The following is a 20,783-nucleotide window of genomic DNA, read 5'->3' on the forward strand; positions in this document are numbered from 1 at the left end:
ATGTGAGAAGTTAAAAATAAAAGGAAAATAAAAAGGCTTTCTTTGACAAATGCAAGTTCCAGTTTTGTTGAGGTTTTTGCAAAGAAGGACAGAAATCCGGCAACAATCCATATGTTAAAAGAGAAACCGACAATTATTTTAATCTTTTAATAATTTCACAAAATGAATATTAGAATTCAAAGCTTGCAGTTCACTTAAATAAAAAAAAAAAAAGTGGAGTTTAGAATTATGTGAAAACAGATATAAAATTGCAGAACTGAGAGAATGCTTTTAATTTGAAATGTCTTTGGTTAAAATGACAAATTGAAGCACTGTTTGATGCTTTAGGCCTCATCTCATCTCATTATCTCTAGCCGCTTTATCCTTCTACAGGGTCGCAGGCAAGCTGGAGCCTATCCCAGCTGACTACGGGCGAAAGGCGGGGTACACCCTGGACAAGTCGCCAGGTCATCACAGGGCTGACACATAGACACAGACAACCATTCACACTCACATTCACACCTACGCTCAATTTAGAGTCACCAGTTAACCTAACCTGCATGTCTTTGGACTGTGGGGGAAACCGGAGCACCCGGAGGAAACCCACGCGGACACGGGGAGAACATGCAAACTCCGCACAGAAAGGCCCTCGCCGGCCACGGGCCCGAACCTGGACCTTCTTGCTGTGAGGCGACAGTGCTAACCACTACACCACCGTGCCGCCTGCTTTAGGCCTATATACTGTAAAAGTTACTGGCCTGTGTTTGTCAGGTGCAAAATTAAGTGGTGCATCAGAAAAACGTTCAAGGTCATCTGCAGATTGCAAGTTCGAATCCAAACAGTGCCGCAGCCATTAGTGTGTCTCTCCCCGTCACTCACAGTGACGCATGTCAATTTGCCAATTAAACTGTAAAAGTATTCCCAGTTCTGCAGTATTTTAAACACGATCAACCAAGCTAAATTATTAGCTTTGCAATCTGAAGATATCCTGCAAGTGTGATCATGGATTATTAAATATATTTAACATTCAATCATATTCTGCTGTGTAATATTGCAGGTGTGTTGTTCCATATTCTCACCCATGGCTGTCCACGCCAGGCCCATGACCACCCCGGGCGGTGTGACATCATACATTCGGTCTACAGTGAACAGGGGTTTGCCAACATAATCCTGCAGATTGTCAGCTGTGACCCGGACTGCAACCTCATCGCCATTAATAATACGGAATGCAGCTTTCCGGAAAACCTGGAACAATTCAGAGAATTACAGAATGCATCATTAAAATAAAGGAATAGGTGATGTTTAATTTAAATGAACCAAAGAGTGAGAAGAGGAGAGCATCATGATTTAAATTAAGCTGTACCATAACACTTTACATTAAATGTTCCCTTTACTAACATTATTTACTGCACTACTTTGTTGAATTCTTGAATCTGACTGGTCAGAAGGTCTTTTTTTTTTTTTAAACAGCAGCTCAGGTGGGCGGCACGGTGGCGTAGTGGTTAGCGCTGTCGCCTCACAGCAAGAAGGTCCAGGTTTGAGCCCCGTGGCCGGCGAGGGCCTTTCTGTGCGGAGTTTGCATGTTCTCCCCGTGTCCGCGTGGGTTTCCTCCAGGTGCTCCGGTTTCCCCCACAGTCCAAAGACATGCAGGTTAGGTTAACTGGTGACTCTAAATTGACCGTAGGTGTGAACGTGAGTGTGAATGGTTGTCTGTGTCTATGTGTCAGCCCTGTGATGACCTGGCGACTTGTCCAGGGTGTACCCCGCCTTTCACCTGTAGTCAGCTGGGATAGGCTCCAGCTTGCCTGCGACCCTGTAGAACAGGATAAAGTGGCTAGAGATAATGAGTGTTTCTGTCGTAACAAATTGTACATAGTCTTGTATGGCAAAGGCTTCATTATAAAAAACAAAACAAAACAAAAAAAAAAACCCTAAATTCTGACACGGTCAAATTTTCTGCAAGAAACATTTACTTAACATTTATGCAAGGAGTCTCTAGTGTCAGTGTTTCGTTACAGTCAGAGGTAGAGCTGTGACCACGTTTTCTCCAAAAGAAAATTCTTCAGTACACTTTGAGGTTCCACAGTAAAATAACAAGCTGTGTTATTTCCTTATTAACTTCGAGGGAAGGGGGAAAAAATGAGAGGGAACGACTGTTTATAGCTGCTAGAATGGAAGTGAGAACAACTAACTTGTTTCCTGGAGGCTCAACAACATGAAATATAACAATAAATGGATAAAAAGTTTAGCATGTCGTCCTTTAATAAAGAAGGAACTGTAATCATTGGCAAAATAATGTGGTGCAAGAAGAATAAAAAATAAATAAATAAAAACACTCAGGATGTTTCTATTATAGTAAAATAATCAACTTGTGTGAGGTAACAGTAACCCTACTTCATCACACCACCCTGTTGCTGAGTATTTCCCTGTAACAGCACAAACCCAGGTGTGTATGTAGTGAACACGTTTTTATTAAGAGTTGTTTAATTGCTAACTACATTCACCTCCCACTCCTAAAGGCCACACCCCCTTCACTAGGGTCCAAATTGCAGCAGCATCAATACTGAGACCAGGGCATCTTCACAGACCAAACAGAATTTATAGACCCAAAATATTTTTTCTTTTTTTATTTCAGCATAATTTTTTCCTCAGTGTGACCTCAGAACCCGTCTCACCTTCTCCACCTGTTTCTGCAGGTTCCTGACACCACTCTCCCTGCAATACTGCCTGATAAGTACGGTCAGAGCCTCGGAGGAGATGCTGGCCTTCTCTTCATCCAAACCACAAAGAGTCTGCAACTGGGGCACCAGATACCTCTGCAGGACCAGAGCAGGACATTACTAACTCACGTAACAAAATATCAAAATAAAAACACAATACTGCAATTGTTTCTCTTACGAGAGTTTACAGCATGAAAATATTTACCTCAGATAAATAGACAGACAGACAACCCAAAAACAATGTCTCCAGTGGAAGGGGCATTAAAAGTAAATACAGCATTTTAGTATAAATACAGAGGTGATTATAGGAAATTGTGCGCGCTGATTGGTTGAGAAATTCGGAATATTTCTCGACAGTCACTCCAAGCGACTCGGCAAAATCCCGGCTAATCACTTTGTCACCCTAAGTGAGGAAGAATTATAAATTATGAAAGAACATGCTGTTCCTAAAAGCACTAAAGATGCCACAAAGTTTGGTCTAAAGCTATTCCAAGTTAAGGTGGAGTTGTGATTTAGTTTTATCTATTTCAAAACAAAGTATTTTGTGTGAATCGGCATAGATAAGTGACAAGTCTGTGCGCATTACATTTGCATTCTGCTTTTGAAGATTGAAATAAATGATTTTTTAAAAAATGTGATTAAGTTTTTAAATAAAATCACCTGCACATTTGTACTAAAGCAATTATCTGCCACAGGCTGTGAGTATTGGTGAATAATAACCTCGACTTCATCTCAGTTATTACTCACCGATATTCACTTCACCTTCGGCGAATACTTAACACATTTTACACTGCTGTCACTTATATTCTAAACATACAGTAATTGCAAATCATTAATATAGTAAACAGTAAGAGGAGTGTGTACAATATGTTGCTGGAGAAACTTTTGAACAATCTCATTTTATTTCTTTCACTATTAATAGTAATATTTAAATATATCCAAAAGTGGCGATCTGTGGGGTCCAAGCACAATATAACTTGTGATAACAAAGGAATATATGTTTAAAAAAAAAACACCCCTCAACAAACTAAATGCCTGGCTGCAAGTAAAAATATTTAATTTATTTTAAGGGATGCAAACTTTTGCACTCAACTATATATTTGGATTTTTTTTTTTTTTTACTCAAGACTTAAAGCTCATAGGCAATGATTTTAATTTTATGCACATTTGAAACTTTATATGTTAAAAAACCCTCTGTAATTTTCTTCTGGTCCCAAGAAGTATTGTTAATAAGTTATAATTAAAATAAGTTAGTGCGGATCGTGGCGAATTTCTGTTCGGCTATTTTCATGACCACTCGGCACGTGACGTCATTTAAGACAAACCGCTTAAGTTGAGTCCACTTTGTGCATTTTCATTGCCGTTCGGCTTGAGTGCAGACGTGCGTTCAGGATTTAAAAAAAAAAAAACATGCCTTATTGTTGTGCAGTGAACTGTAACAACGGGACCGGTTCAGGAAGAAGTTTTTACCTTTTTCCGAGAGAGAAGCAGAGGCAGAGAGAGTGGATTGGCTTTTTCCAGAAGAGAAGAGGCAGAGCGAGAGGGTTGGCTTTTTCCGAAAAAGGAGAAAAGGCGGAGCGAGTGGATTGGCTTTTTCCGAAAAAGGAGAAGAGGCGGAGCAAGTGGGTTGGATTTTTCGGAAGAGGAGACGAGGCGGAGAGAGTAGATTGTGCGCGAAGCCAGAGGGTTGTTTTTTTCCGGAAGAGGAGAAGAGGCAGAGAGAGTGGATTGTGTGCGTGAAGCCAGAGGGTTGTTTTTTTCCAGAAGAGGAGAAGAGGCGGAGAGAGTGGATTGTGTGCGTGAAGCCAGAGGGTTGTTTTTTTCCAGAAGAGAAGATGAGGCGGAGAGAGTGGATTGTGCGTGTGAAACAAAATCAAGCAGTCAAAGAAGAAACGGAGCAGCAACGCTCAAGCAAAAAGGAGAAGATTGGAGATAAACATTTTTACTTTTGCTTGCAATTGTCAAGTCAAGAATCCTGAGGGATCCTGTACAATCATTGTGGAAATGAGACAAAGGGATATTTCCTCTCTTAGAATAGGCTATAAATAGTATAATACCGCGGATGGCATGCTAATGTGGCCTACCGGCGCACTGTCCAGTAATCGTTACCTATATCCACTAGGGAGGGCGGTTTAATTATTCTTCAAAAGGGCTCTTATTTAGTATTACGACGAAAGTAGGAATTTTTCATAACTACCAGGATAAATTGTTTGGGCACGACTCTTGTTGAGGTCCGGGGTCACTGCGATCAGAGTCGGCCGAGTCGCTGTCCGATTTCGAGGCCGCACGGTCAAACCAGTAAGCCACATTCACCGATTGCTTCGCAACGGCCATAGGTTCATACATATATGGTTTCACCTCTCAATATTCAATTTGGAGAGTTCCTACTTCAAAATCGCTATCGCTTTCAGACATTTTACACAACCTCTCACGACCAAAGTCCATACATGTGTGCTCGGTTCGCAAGTAAACACAGAACTGCTCCCAGTCTGTTTGGCTTAAATGACGTCACGACGACGGTCCCCTGGCGGTGAAAGTGCGCATAAGTGAGATGTAAACAAACCTTCGGAAATTGGGCAAAACAGTACATTTTAACCGTTTTATTCAATTTTAGGGTGCAAATTAGACACTAGGAAGACTGAATTCACTTTTTGGGTCGTTCTTCTAGACAATAAAGTTGATATTCTACATTTCACCTCCGACCGTTGCCTATGACCTTTAACTTGGATAGTTTAAGCAGGTACATTTTATTCTGCTGTGGGTTATATTACAGAATGTACAGTAATTTAAGTGTTATTATAGTAAACAGTAAGAATGGTGTGTACAGTATGTTACCTCTGCAATGGCTAGTTTCTCCTGAGCCACATAACCAGACACATTGATCATTTCCATTCGGTCTCTCAGAGGTTCAGGAATGGTGTCGATCACATTGGCAGTGCAAATAAAAAGAACCTGTACAGAAACCAAAGAATGACAAAGTGCGATTACAATAAAGATCACAATTTAACAGATACAAAAAAAAAAGATTGAATAAATGAACCCAGCCACACAGTCAACCTTAGACAGATCCACAGGAACATCCAGGTAGTGATCCAGGAAGTTTGCATTCTGTTCAGGGTCTAAAAGCTCCAGCAGGGCAGAAGATGGATCCCCCTGGTAGCCTCGACCTATCTTATCCACCTGTTTAAATTGCACAAGAAGAAAATGTTAGACGTTTCCTACCCAAATGTGTGTTTCATTATCAAGTCATGTGCAAACCTCGTCAATGAGAACTAGCGGGTTTTCTGTTTTTGTCTTCTTCAGACACTGGATGATTTTTCCTGGCATTGCTCCAACATATGTCCTCCTACAACATACAAAACGTCATAAATAAAAAATAAAAAAATAAATAAAAAAAAAAATCACAGAAAACTCTCTCATTGCTCAATTCTACATTCCCCACCTGTGGCCTTTGATTTCGGCTACATCAGTCATGCCGCCTACGCTGAAGCGGAAGTACTCTCGGTTTAGGGCTCTGGCAATGGAGCGGGCGATGCTGGTCTTTCCCACACCGGGTGGTCCGTAGAAACACAGGATCTTCCCCTGTGTACTGCCTCTCAATTGGCTAACTGCAATAAATTCCTGCATGATATATAAGAAACCGCAATTACTACATATTCCTCATGAACCAATCAGCCTTATGGCTTTAATCCAAGGGTCAGCTTACGAGAATGCGCTTCTTCACATCCTCCATGCCGTAATGATCTTCGTCCAGCACCTCATTGGCTCGAGACAGCTCCAGGTTCTCCACACTGTTTGTGCCCCATGGCATCGAGGTCAACCAGTCCAAGTAATTTCTTGTGACACTAAGAGAAAAAAAAAAAAAGACACGAACAGGGACATTATATATGGCACCCAAAAACACCTTAAGTACAGTTTATAGTCTTATTACACTGTTATATTATTGTAATAATAATACTCAGATCTCACACTGGCTAACAGTATCTGAACTATACAGCTCTGAAATGTTGGCTGTTTCGGTTTTAGAAACTTAAATCAACATCATCTGTTCAATCATAAGCTCTGCTGTGTCGATAAAATTAAAAGTTGGAACATGGTTTAAAAAAAATGTTATGCATGTCCAGCCTACAATCATGGTTTTGGTATCTGCTTAAAGATTTTGCATTTGTAAACAGTCAAGAAAAAGTCCCTCTCACGCCAGAATCTGGTCTTCTCAGGCAGTCTCCTGGGGGTGTGGCACTGATCTCCGTTTCAATAGCCCTCAGCCTCTCGCCTATGGACCCTTTTCACGTGACGTCACGACAAACGCGCCCGCCATTTTGGACATGTACTACCAGTAGTTTACCACAGCCAGCATTGAGGAACGGCAGCAAAGAAAGTGTTTATTTTCAGCAAGACTTCCATCATGCCACTATATTGTTGTGCACCTGGATGTAGTAACCATCAACAAACAAGGCAAGGGTTATCATTTTATCAGATCCCGACGGAGAAGATGGATAGCGGCCATTAACAGATTGGCAGCCCTCGGCACACCAGCGCTTGTGTAGTGACCACTTTGTTGGAGGTAAGACGAATAAAATTAGCCAGAAAAGGCATTACATTGCTGTTAACATTCTGTGGCGGCGAGTGTGTAACCAAATAGGCTAAAATAACCCATTGTAACCTCTTTGTTCTTCTGTAGTAGCTATTAGCTAACGACATTAGCTAGCGTTGTGTTCCTTTGCTGTTGGTAGACTGTAGGACAGATCAGAGGCAGTGTTCTACAAACAGCGCTTAATTTGAGGGGGAGCAAGCCGGAGCGCGCTCCGGAACCTCGGGCGTTGGCTCCGGCAGCTATTTACACTGGATCCAGTGATCCGACACCTCTCTTGACTATGTAACAACAAAAAAACCAGATTGTCGATTAGGCTTGCCATCCTTCCACTTGCGAGTGGTAAGTGATCTGCGCTGGGATCGCACACACAGCGGCTCAGTCCCGAATCGTGGCTCGTGCACTTCACTCGCGCGCTGTGTGAGCTGCGCAGGGCCGGAGTGCGCACCCTCCAGAGGGCACTCGCTGTTCAGGGCGGAGTGATTTGGAGCGCAGGATGCCTGCAGAGCCGAGCGTATCCGTGTATTGGTGTTGCTGTGTGCAGACGAATCGTGTATTGGTGTTGCTGTGTGCACACTAATCGCTTTTAAAAACGTTAATCTGATGATCCGCTGATACGGTCTAATGTAAACATGGGCTAAGTGTTCAAAACAAGAGGAACATGTATTTGTCTCTTAAATCCAGGCCGTTCCCTGTAATCTGTAACACTGGGTTGGAGAAAGTAATGGCAAATAGTGAGTGCACAAACCATAGAAGGTAAACTGTACACAGCGCCAGGGCAGTGTGATGGTATGTCTACTTTTAGATTGTGTTAGCTTATCAATGAACACACTCGTCACTCGACGAGTTTCACGTCTTTACGACGGATACTTAAATGTGTGTTAGGTATTATTGTTGCAGTCTAAGCAGTCATTGGAGCAGCTAGATGAGCGAGAACCGAAAGGGTCTGTGCCATAAACCGTTATTTCTGTACGGCGTTGCTAATGTGTCGTTACTGTTGTTATCTCTCCCTCTGCTCGCCCTGTAAATGCCCTACGTCGCTGGATAGCGAAGGTATTTTCTGCATCTCGCTCCTTTTTCTTGTATGTTCTCCGTTTGTCGCCTTCCTCGCATTCAAACCAATTCGAGCCGAAGTCCGCTACATGTCCAAAATGGTGGTCGCGTTTACGAAGGTCACGTGACTGAAAAGGGTCTATACAGCTAGGGTTACAGTGGGGGGTCAGTCCTCTAGTAACCACGAGAGTTTGACTTCCCCACTCACATCTGTATTGCAGCACGCCTTGCCAGACGGTAGTAGGTACCATTTTTATGATGGTCTATGGTATGATCCGACCCAGAGTAGAACTCGCGATCGGTGAACACGGTTGAGAGGTGGACACGCTAACCACTAGACCAGCTCGCGATCGCATTTATAAACAAGATGCAATACTGTGATTGCAGATTCCATGAACAGTTTTGCACTCGGTCTCCATCAGTAAACAGTTGATAACTTCAACAACATAGACTTCATGTTAAAACTATAATGAATTTCCTGGTTACACAATTACACTTTTTGATCATATAGGACACAGTTACAGAAGTGTGTTATGTTATTTATAATCATGCTATCTGTTATCACCCAAATGACGATGGGTTCCCTCTTGAGTCGGATTCCTCTCAGTTTCTTCCTCATGTCATCTCGAGGAGGTTTTTTCTTGCCACTGTTGCCTCAGGCTTTGTATGTTTAAAATTTATACATTTCTTTAAAACTGTTTTGCAACAATGCCTAATGCAAAAAAAAGTGCTATGGAAATAAAATTGACTTGACCGTGATTGTAGTGTGAGTGTTTAACATTCAGTTGGTGAACCTGCTGGAACATTCTTTGAAACAGACTGTTCTTAATCTCCATTACGTTTTAAACTATGCAGAAAAGGATTTTCACATCACAAAAGTTCACCTTCATACCTAAATGTCATTACACCCCAAACAATAATTACTAAATTGTCAAGTAACATAAGACATGATTTTTCATGCTGCCAGCACATCTGTATTATTATTATTATTAATAATAATAATAATAATAATAATAAATTATAAATTTTTTTCGCGGTCCGGTTTCCATCAAATCCTGCGCTCTGATTGGCTGGCGAGCGGGTCCGTATCCTACAATACGGAACCCAGTTACGGACCTCTGGTGACTCGCTCGTTCACAACAACAAACATAGTAGCATTTTTTGTCAACATTTATCTTTTTTTTTATCAGATTTATTTATAAGATTATCAAAAATCTTATAAATTTTTGCCAGCATTTCTCAGGAGAATAGCATTCATTTTACAGCATGGATAGTGATAGCGACAGTGTTGACAGCATAAGTGAGTTTTACTACCCCGAGGAAGAAGAAATAAAAGAAAAACATTTCAGGAGAAAGCTAAAAACCTGTAACTGTTGCTAACGCCGAGCAAAAACATGGCTGAATCCTGAATGACTCCTATTTGTATAAATAGGGGACTACATAGGCAGCAAAATGTAGTTTTTTTCCTGCCATGGAAGTGCACTTGTATACCGAGTAGGAAGCAATTTGTATTAGAGCTGTGAATGAGGATTCAAAATGGCAGCTCGCCTCGGTTTTCCCTTTCGGGCGCTCTCGTTTTCTGTTAGAATTTGGTAAAGAAAAAAAAAAATATAATTATTTACCAGCTTAAGGTCGGTCTGTATCGTGAAACACCATGACCTCGGCCTTAAATACTGACCTCGGCCCAGAGAGCCTCGCTCAGTACTTTCAAGACCTTGGTCACGGTATTTCACCATATGGACCTCCCAGCTGGTAAATAACATTTATTTTTTTCGCGGTCCAAATCCTGCGCTCTGATTGGCTGGCGAGCAGCATGGACCCTGGTTACGGACCTCTGGCGACTCGCTCATTCACAACAAACAGAGTAGCATTTTTTGTCAACATTTTTTTTTAAATAAGATTTATTTATAAGATTATCAAAAATCTTGTAAATTTTTGCCAGCATTTCTCAGGAGAATAGCATTAATTTTACATCATGGATAGTGATAACGACAGTCTTCACAGCGAAAGCGAGTTTTACTACCCTGAGGAAAAAAAAATAAAAGAAAACATTTCAGGAGAAAGCTAAAAACCTCTAACTGTTGCTAACGCCGAGCAAAAACATGGCTGAATCCTGAATGACTCAATTTTGTATAAATAGGGGACTACATAGGCAGCAAAATGTAGTTTTTTTCCTGCCATGGAAGTGCACTTGTATACCGAGGAGGAAGCAATTTGCATTACAGCCGTGAATGAGGATTCAAAATGGCGGCTCGCCTCGGTTTTTTGGGTGCTCTCGTTTTCTGTTAGAATTTGGTAAAGAAGAAAAATAAATACATTATTTACCAGCTTAAGGTCGGTCCATATGGTGAAATACCGTGACCTCTGCCTCAGTCAGTACTTTCAAGACCTCGGTCACGGTATTTCACGATACTGACCTCCCTGCTGGTAAATAACATATGTATATATTAATCCTATAATACTCTGGTCTGAGCAGTAAAACTGCAGTATAATGCAGGGACACATCTCACAGGACTCACTTGAACTCAGAGGAGTGATTATCCAGAAGACTGAGTTTGTTCAGCTCCTCATTAATGACGTCCATGATGTGTTGGGGTACGGTGCGCTCCTTCAGCCTCTCTCTGAACTTCTCCTCAATGGCATCCTTGTCCTCCTTCTCCAGGCCCAGCTCTTTCTTGATGATCTTCAGCTGCTCCTGCAGGAGGTACTTCCTGTGTGTCTGTTTGATTTTCTCCTCCACCTACGGCAGGGAAAAATACGTGCTGTTAAATGAATCCAACTGTGCAGTGACACTGACCACTGTGATGTGGAAAACTCATTTTATTGTGCTACAAAATACAAATAATCTGCAAGTTTAAATTTTTTTTTTTTTTTTCACTCTGAAGAACAAAATGCTGGATAGAAATGAATGTATTCGTAAATTATTCGCAGGACCATTTATACAGTAAATGTGGTATTCATGAAAATCCCATTCCTATCCTGAAAGTACTACTGAGTTTGTGCAAGTGTGTAAGTATACACACTAATGTGAACCCAGATTAATCACCTTCAAATCATATAAATTACTGCAATTTTCTATATGGATTTTTCTTATTTCATTTGCACCCACAAATTAAAGGAATATTTTGAAATTCAATCATTTCATATTAATAACTTGAAAGAAAGCAAAACAAATCCATAAATTAAAAGACAATGAAATAAGCTATTTAATTAAGGCAAAAATAATGGCACCCTACAAAAAGATTGTGTCTGTGGTAGGCAACTCTCTGGAATAGCTGAGCTGCATGACTGGAAGATTTAGCGCATACTCATTAGGAGGCACTCTTACCGTTCAATCGCCATTTTGTCATTTTCAGCAGTCTGTGAGCTTTGCCTTATGTTTTTTTTTTTAAAGGGGGGGGGGTTCACTAAATGTACAACCCCGATTCCAAAAAAGTTGAGACAAAGTACAAATTGTAAATAAAAACGGAATGCAATAATTTACAAATCTCAAAAACTGATATTGTATTCACAATAGAACATAGACAACATATCAAATGTCGAAAGTGAGACATTTTGAAATTTCATGCCAAATACTGGCTCATTTGAAATTTCATGACAGCAACACATCTCAAAAAAGTTGGGACAGGGGCAATAAGAGGCTGGAAAAGTTAAAGGTACAAAAAAGGAACAGCTGGAGGACCAAATTGCAACTCATTAGGTCAATTGGCAATAGGTCATTAACATGACTGGGTATAAAAAGAGCATCTTGGAGTGGCAGCGGCTTTCAGAAGTAAAGATGGGAAGAAGATCACCAATCCCCCTAATTCTGTGCCGACAAATAGTGGAGCAATATCAGAAAGGAGTTCGACAGTGTAAAATTGCAAAGAGTTTGAACATATCATCTACAGTGCATAATATCATCAAAAGATTCAGAGAATCTGGAAGAATCTCTGTGCATAAGGGTCAAGGTCGGAAAACCATACTGGATGCCCGTGATCTTCGGGCCCTTAGACGCCACTGCATCACATACAGGCATGCTTCTGTATTGGAAATCACAAAATGGGCTCAGGAATATTTCCAGAGAACATTATCTGTGAACACAATTCACCGTGCCATCCGCCGTTGCCAGCTAAAACTCTATAGTTCAAAGAAGAAGCCGTATCTAAACACGATCCAGAAGTGCAGACGTCTTCTCTGGGCCAAGGCTCTTTTAAAATGGACTGTGGCAAAGTGGAAAACTGTTCTGTAGTCAGACGAATCAAAATTTGAAGTTCTTTATGGAAAATCAGGGACGCCGTGTCATTCGGACTAAAGAGGAGACGGACGACCCAAGTTGTTATCAGCGCTCAGTTCAGAAGCCTGCATCTCTGATGGTATGGGGTTGCATTAGTGCGCGTGGCGTGGGCAGCTTACACATCTGGAAAGACACCATTAAATGCTGAAAGGTATATCCAGGTTCTAGAGCAACATATGCTCCCATCCAGACGACGTCTCTTTCAGGGAAGACCTTGCATTTTCCAACATGACAATGCCAAACCACATACTGCATCAATTACAGCATCATGGCTGCGTAGAAGAAGGGTCTGGGTACTGAACTGGCCAGCCTGCAGTCCAGATCTTTCACCCATAGAAAACATTTGGCGCATCATAAAACAGAAGATACGACAAAAAAGACCTAAGACAGTTGAGCAACTAGAATCCTACATTAGACAAGAATGGGTTAACATTCCTATCCCTAAACTTGAGCAACGTGTCTCCTCAGTCCCCAGACATTTACAGACTGTTGTAAAGAGAAAAGGGGATGTCTCACAGTGGGAAACATGGCCTTGTCCCAACTTTTTTGAGATGTGCTGTTGTCATGAAATTTAAAATCACCTCATTTTTCTCTTTAAATGATACATTTTCTCAGTTTAAACATTTGATATGTCATCTATGTTCTATTCTGAATAAAATATGGAATTTTGAAACTTCCACATCATTGCATTCCGTTTTTATTTACAATTTGTACTTTGTCCCAACTTTTTTGGAATCGGGGTTGTAAATCTGACTTCAACTGGTAATTTATGACTGATTTATCAACATTTATGAACACAGTACCAGTCAAAAGTTTGGACATGGCTTCTAATTCATGGTTTTTTTTAAATTAATAAAATAAAAAAATAGACACTTCATGCCTTAAAGTAATGATGGATGTCGTTTCTATTTACTTAGCTGAGCGGTTCTTGACATAATATGGATTACTACAGTTGTGGAATAGGGCCATTTACTGTATTAATATTATTTACTATTAACGTTTGATCTCAAACACATTAAGAAGGCAAGAAATTGAACTAATTAACTTTTGACGAGGCACCTGTTAATTGAAAAGCGTTCCAGGTGACTCCCTCATGAAGCTGGTTAAGATAATACCAATAGTGTGTAAAGCGTCAAGGTAAACACTGGCCATTTTAAAGAATCGAAAATATGAAACATTTTTTGGGGGGGGTTTAACACCTTTTTTGTTTGCCACATAATTCCATATGTTATTTCATAATTTTGATGCCTTCAGTATTGTTTTACAATGTAGAAAATAGCCAAAATACAGAAAAGCCTATAAATGAGTAGGGGTGTACAAACTTTTGACTGGTATTGTAGGTATGCAAGTACGAAGGAAGTCAGCATTACTGAAACTTCTGTAAATCTGGTACGGAATTTTAGTTTGGTTTGACAAATTAAACAATTTACACACAAGTTTAGTCAAAGACTGATTAAGGAAGTGCTTTTTGTGTGTATTATTACTTACGATTTTACTTTGTTTTTCCTCAAAGTGCTTCACTGTGCCTTTGAATTATCAATATGGCTCCTACTTTAGAGGCACTCGTTTTCAAGCATTTTTTTCCTCAAAATCTTTTAATTATTCATATCAAATTAACAACCTACTAAAAATAGTAATATTTTTGTGCACAGATATGGAAAAGAAAATACCAATAAGACATTTTGAATTTACATTTTATCATTTTAACCCTAACTGTGACCGTAAAGGCCTTCCATGAACTTGAATATGCTTGGATCAGAGTTGTTGGGATACATGGTGTGACCAGATGCTTCTCACCTCCCTGCTGAGCCGCTGCTGCAGTTTACTCAACTCGTACTCCTTCTTCAGCAGAGACAGAGCCTTGTACAACCGTTTGGGGATCTGCGAAACCAAAACACATGTCAAACATCTTCAGAAAGCCAACAAGTTTAAGGAGGGAAAAATATATCCGTCAGAGACCCACACTGGTTTCCTCCAGAACGTCCTGTAGCTCATGTGACTCTGCGCCGGTCAGAGCAGCGCCCATGTCACTCAGGTAGATGGGGTTGTCAACTACTCTCTGTCCTGCCTGCATCATCTGCAGAACTGATTCTCTGCACAATAAAACACAACACACACTCAATAATATCATTCAGTAATGGCCTGAAAAAAAAGAAGATATAAAATAAGTGATGTGGTGAATAACTGAATGTCCATTTATTTTTACAGATAATATTTCAAGCATGACAAATCAATAAAATGATCACGACTGTTTTCTGTTCAGTATCATGCAATGAAATCATGGTTATTTATCATTTATACGGCTGATTTCATTACTTAAAAATCAATATTATACGCTATAATCTCCATCAACTATAGATTTTAGAGATGAAAGTGGAGCAAAGAAAAAAAAAATCCTGAACTTTTGAAAGTCAAACTAAGATTGGGGGTGGGGGGGCACAACGTCCCCCGAAAAAATTTTAACACGCAAAACCCTGCATTCTAGTACTTATTTTCACTAAAACAAGTTATAACTTAAGCCTTTTTTCCATGTACATTAATGATTAACATGTCAAAAATATCAAATTTAATTCCCCTAGTTAATGAGTAATTTTCAGGAGTGCATTTAGAAAACGCGGTGATTTTCCTGCTACACAGTTCATTACTTTGAAAAAAATCAAACAGTTGAAGGTAAACTCAGCAAAATCCCAAAACAGTACTGTTAAAAAGTAAAAGGTCTGTTAAGAGTTTCTAAAGCTTTCAGGTTTCAATGTTGGGGACATTGAGCCTCGTTTATCAATCTTTTAGTAGGAGTTGTGTGTTTGCATAAGCTAAAGTGAACTAAACATTTCCAATTCATATTTATGCGAGTTGAAGCCAATTGTTTACATTAGTTCGTATTGTCTGTAAATTTAAACACACCAATGAATACCAAATTCATCTCATCTCATTACCTGTAGCCGCTTTATCCTGTTCTACAGGGTCACAGGCAAGCTGGAGCCTATCCCAGCTGACTACGGGCGAAAGGCGGGGTACACCCTGGACAAGTCGCCAGGTCATCACAGGGCTGACACATAGACACAGACAACCATTCACACTCACATTCACACCTACGGTCAATTTAGAGTCACCAGTTAACCTAACCTGCATGTCTTTGGACTGTGGGGGAAACCGGAGCACCCGGAGGAAACCCACGTGGACACGGGGAGAACATGCAAACTCCGCACAGAAAGGCCCTCGCCGGCTACGGGGCTCGAACCCGGACCTTCTTGCTGTGAGGCGACAGCGCTAACCACTACACCACCGTGCCGCCTGAATACCAAATTTCTCATGTAAATCGGGGCGTAGCTAGGATTTTTCAGGGGTGTGTGTGTGTGTCACACACTGACTGGCAGCCTGAGTACATTATGTAACAAAAAATAATTACCATTTCTAGTTAGCTTAGAAACTGGCTCTTCCATTATTGCTGTTTCTTCCACGTTTTCTTGATGTTGTGTTCTAGAAACGGCACTAAAACTTAGCTTCAAAGCCACAAAATGCAACTTTGATGGAAAAATACATAATAAATTGCTTACTTCTCTTCACATCGAAAGAAGGAGGAAAGTTTTGCTTGTTTTGACATGGCGAATTATTAACACAAGAGGAAATACTCGTAACTCTCAACTAAAAAGACTGCAGCTACACTGGCAGCTTGACCATGCTTTCTAGTGCGATTGTGTTGCGCTTGCACCCAGGGCGCGCGCGCACCTAATGAGCTCCGGCACAAGTGCCGTTAACAAAGAACACCTGTCTTTAATCAATCAATGAACTATGTTTAGGCTATTTAAGGACCGCGCCCATGCAAGGATGATGCGAAGTATTACACCGCGTCTAGGAACGCAAAAAATCCGAAAAATACATTTCTCCATTCGGGAAACCGGAAATTTTCAAGAGTTTTGTCAAATATCCGGATTTCTGGGTAAATCTGGAAGACTTTCATCTATATAATCAAAATAAGGCAGGTCACATAAACTAAACATTTTTTAAAAAACAACCTGAAAAAAAAAGCAACAAAACAAACAAACAAACAACCCACCATGGTATGCAACTAAATACAAACCAAATTTGGGGACAAAAAAAACAAACAAACAAACAAAAAAAAACCTATATTTAATATTAACCCATTATATAAGTAAGGAATAACACACTTCAGGCTGTGCTGCTTTAGGAAAATAATCTATGACTCAAGGCCAATTTATGCTGACAACGCAGTCCTCGCAGATGGCATCGCAGATGGCGTCTGCGTAGCCCCCCCCCTTCGCAGACGCTCTGCGCGCACCTCCCAAAAATTGTGACCACCGCAGAAGCCTCGCAGACAGCGTCACAGACAAGAGGGCTCTGATTGGTCCACTCTACATCCGCTGTACACGCACTTCCGCTTCCCTACTTTCCCGGTTTGGTTTGTTTTCACGACCGCCATTTTTAAAAACACGAGCGAAGATGGAGCAGCACGAAGAGCGGTTGATCGAGGAAGTGAGGAAGTACGTACATCTATACGACTCCAGTTCTAGTCATTATAAGTAACTGGAGGATAAACACTCCACTAACCACACCCACCAACTACTCCTAGCGACTTCGCGCCCCCTTGCGTTGTGGCGATGAATAACATCGCGCACGCCTATTACTCCCCGCTCAGCGATAAATTACAACTGTCTGCGAAAAGCTATCTGCGAAAGCCTTGTCGCAAGAGCATACAGAGGCCCTCAGACCACAGCAATTTGCCAAATTCCATTTTTTCCAAATTTATTAACGAACAGGTCATGATTTGTATCCATCTATAGTTACATTTAATGTTTGGAACCATCTGTGAGACACGGTAGCATCTGTTATCCTGTTTTTCACATAAGCACTATAGATAAAGTACACAGTTTTTAAACAGCCCAACTGTAATAGGCTTTTTCCTGTGAAAAGGAAAATTACCTGTAAAGAGGGTTCAGAGCAATGATGTCACGGATAGTCTTAACAATCTCGGCCGTCAGAGCCTAAACACAAACAGCTGATTAGCCTTAAAGACAAGGCAGACAGGGGAGCTACAGCAGAGCAAGATACAAGTCAGTACCTTAACCTCCTCTGTGACCTGGAACTCCTCGTGTATGACGTTATCGACCTCCACCATGAGGATCTCTTTGCTCTTGGGTAAAGGAACAGCCTCCATCGTGAATTCTACTTCCTTCACTCTCTCGGTCATCTCCTCAGCCAGAGACTCCTTACGAACACGCTTGTTTTTTCTCCGCTGAGCTTTGGACTGGTCAGCAGCTGACTCCGGTGTGAGGGACGCTTCCTCAGCCTCGACTTCCAGCTGCTTAGTGATCCGAATCCTGAGCGTTCAAACAGGGGAAAAAAAAAAATGGTGAAAATTTGATTATTTTCTTTTTATTCTTTACAGCATAGGTTTGCATTTTGCTAATCCCCATTTTCTCTCTGTTCCACTTCTACACAATTTTATCTTCATTAGTTTGTGTAGACATGTCCTGGCTGCTGCTATCATTTGTGTCCATGTGCTGTCTGGTTTCTGAGGTTGCGATTTAAAAAATGGATGCATTTTATGCCTTAGGAAATAATAATAATAATAATAATAATAATAATAATAATAATAAATAACCCACTACTCTCTGTCCTGCCTGTAAAGAACAATTTTTTCTTTATTACAGAATAAGACAAATTTAATCCATTTAGTTTTATAGTTACATATAAATGTTGTTGCTCTCTCACCAGCCTCCCATTCTTTTCGTTCTTGAAGGTAATAAGAAAAAATAAATTAAAAATTGTTCCAGAAAAAAAGTTCAACATTCTCCATCCACTTTCTAATGGTGGAAAACTCGACGTTACAGCTTTCCCTGGCTTGACACTGGAGACTCCTTCCAGAAATGTTAAATAAACATCTCCTTACAAAAATCTTCACCATATCATTAATCAATCCAACACTGTTTTATTAAATAACATTTTAATTTCTTTATTATGAGGTTTCAACTACAGTGGTGCTTGAAAGTTTGTGAACCCTTTAGAATTTTCTATATTTCTGCATAAATGACCTAAAACAACATCAGATTTTCACACAAGTCCTAAAAGTAGATAAAAAGAACCCAGTTAAATAAATGAGACAAAAATATTATACTTGGTCATTTATTTATTGAGGAAAATGATCCAATATTACATATCTGTGAGTGGCAAAAGTATGTGAACCTCTAGGATTAGCAGTTAATTTGAAGGTGAAATTAGAGTCAGGTGTTTTCAATCAATGGGACGACAATCAGGTGTTGAGTGGGCACCCTGTTTTATTTAAAGAACAGGGATCTATCAAAGTCTGATCTTCACAACACATTTGTGGAAGTGTATCATGGCACGAACAAAGGAGATTTCTGAGGACCTCAGAAAAAGCACTGCTGATGCTCATCAGGTTGGAAAAGGTTACAAAACCATCTCTAAAGAGTTTGGACTCCACCAATCCACAGTCAGACAAATTGTGTACAACTGGAAGAAATTCAAGACCATTGTTACCCTCCCCAGGAGTGGTCGACCAACAAAGATCACTCCAAGAGCAAGACGTGTAATAGTCGGTGAGGTCACAAAGGACCCCAGGGTAACTTCTAAGCAACTGAAGGCCTCTCTCACATTGGCTAATGTTAATGTTCATGAGTCCACCATCAGGAGAACACTGAACAACAACAGTGTGCATGGCAGGGTTGCAAGGAGAAAGCCACTGCTGTCCAAAAAGAAAATTGCTGCTCGTCTGCAGTTTGCTAAAGATAACGTGGACAAGCTAGAAGGCTATTGGAAAAATGTTTTGTGGATGGATGAGACCAAAATATAACTTTTTGGTTTAAATGAGAAATGTTATGTTTGGAGAAAGGAAAACACTGCATTCCAGCATAAGAACCTTATCCCATCTGTGAAACATGGTGGTGGTAGTATCATGATTTGGGCCTGTTTTGCTGCATCTGGGCCAGGACGGCTTGCCATCATTGATGGAACAATGAATTCTGAATTATACAAGCAAATTCTAAAAGAAAATGCCAGGACATCTGTCCATGAACTGAATCTCAAGAGAAGGTGGGTCATGCAGCAAGACAACGACCCTAAGCACACAAGTCGTTCTACCAAAGAATGGTTAAAGAAGAATAAAGTTAATGTTTTGGAATGGCCAAGTCAAAGTCCTGACCTTAATCCAATTGAAATATTGTGGAAGGACCTGAAGCGAGCAGTTCATGTGAGGAAACCCACCAACATCCCAGAGTTGAAGCTGTTCTGTACAGAGGAACGGGCTAAAATTCCTCCAAGCCGGTGTGCAGGACTGATCAACAGTTACCGGAAACGTTTCGTTGCAGTTATTGCTGCACAAGGGGGTCACACCAGATACTGAAAGCAAAGGTTCACATACTTTTGCCACTCACAGATATGTAATATTGGATCATTTTCTTCAATAAATAAATGACCAAGTATAATATTTTTGTCTTGTTTGTTTAACTGGGTTCTTTTTATCTATTTTTAGGACTTCTGTGAAAATATGATGATGTTTTAGGCCATATTTTTGCAGAAATATAGAAAATTCTAAAGGGTTCACAAGCTTTCAAGCACCACTGTATGTCCCTGTGAAGTAACTGTTACCATAAAAACAATAATGTATTAGAATTAACATAACATATCCTCATGATGGTACATCTGACTTACTGAGGCAAGTTTCAAGTACAGGTACGTAGATGAAATCCCACCGAGGCTTTCAGGGAGTCACATGATCATGATCAACAAGGCCTCGCTTTCTGTCAATTCAAACAAACACTTCATTTTGAGTGTTGGAAAGCTGGAACCCCACCTTACTTCATGGGTCGTAGGTGGCGCAGACTGGTTGGATAGATTATTTGAGTTCCAGGACTTTGAAATTTTGCTGAGCTGTACCACTAATTAAAAGTAGACTGCCTTTCGATTTCATAAAATTGGTGAAATTTAGTTCCCTCTGAAATTTGGTCATTGTGATAAATGTTTATTTCTGTAATATCTTTAAAAAAAAACCAGGCTATTCTGCGGCTGGGAAGTTATTTAATTTGAGGGGAGCAAATAATGTGCATGAAATCGCTCGCTTTGCGCAGTCAAGCAGACAGAGGAAGTCCGTGTGCGCATGCGCAGGTTTACCTTTAACCGTGCACTGACA

The 20,783-nt window shown here is 40.5% G+C and overlaps 1 protein-coding gene across 1 annotated transcript in view; it reads right to left on the minus strand.

The window, feature by feature from the left end:
* Positions 1-20,783, minus strand: part of lonp1 (lon peptidase 1, mitochondrial) — a 34,845-nt gene that overhangs the window by 3,048 nt on the left and 11,014 nt on the right. The window contains exons 4-15 of the mRNA XM_060941275.1: positions 17,697-17,955; positions 17,558-17,619; positions 14,583-14,712; positions 14,417-14,500; positions 10,863-11,083; positions 6,406-6,544; positions 6,142-6,320; positions 5,958-6,045; positions 5,757-5,879; positions 5,535-5,651; positions 2,655-2,795; positions 1,059-1,224 (exon numbers count right to left, since the gene is read on the minus strand). Of these exons, the coding sequence (XP_060797258.1) occupies positions 1,059-1,224; positions 2,655-2,795; positions 5,535-5,651; positions 5,757-5,879; positions 5,958-6,045; positions 6,142-6,320; positions 6,406-6,544; positions 10,863-11,083; positions 14,417-14,500; positions 14,583-14,712; positions 17,558-17,619; positions 17,697-17,955 (1,709 nt within the window). The remainder of the gene's footprint in view (positions 1-1,058; positions 1,225-2,654; positions 2,796-5,534; positions 5,652-5,756; positions 5,880-5,957; positions 6,046-6,141; positions 6,321-6,405; positions 6,545-10,862; positions 11,084-14,416; positions 14,501-14,582; positions 14,713-17,557; positions 17,620-17,696; positions 17,956-20,783) is intronic.

The sequence above is a fragment of the Neoarius graeffei genome, chromosome 15 (genome assembly GCF_027579695.1).
Source record: "Neoarius graeffei isolate fNeoGra1 chromosome 15, fNeoGra1.pri, whole genome shotgun sequence".
Taxonomy (NCBI): Eukaryota; Metazoa; Chordata; class Actinopteri; order Siluriformes; family Ariidae; genus Neoarius; species Neoarius graeffei.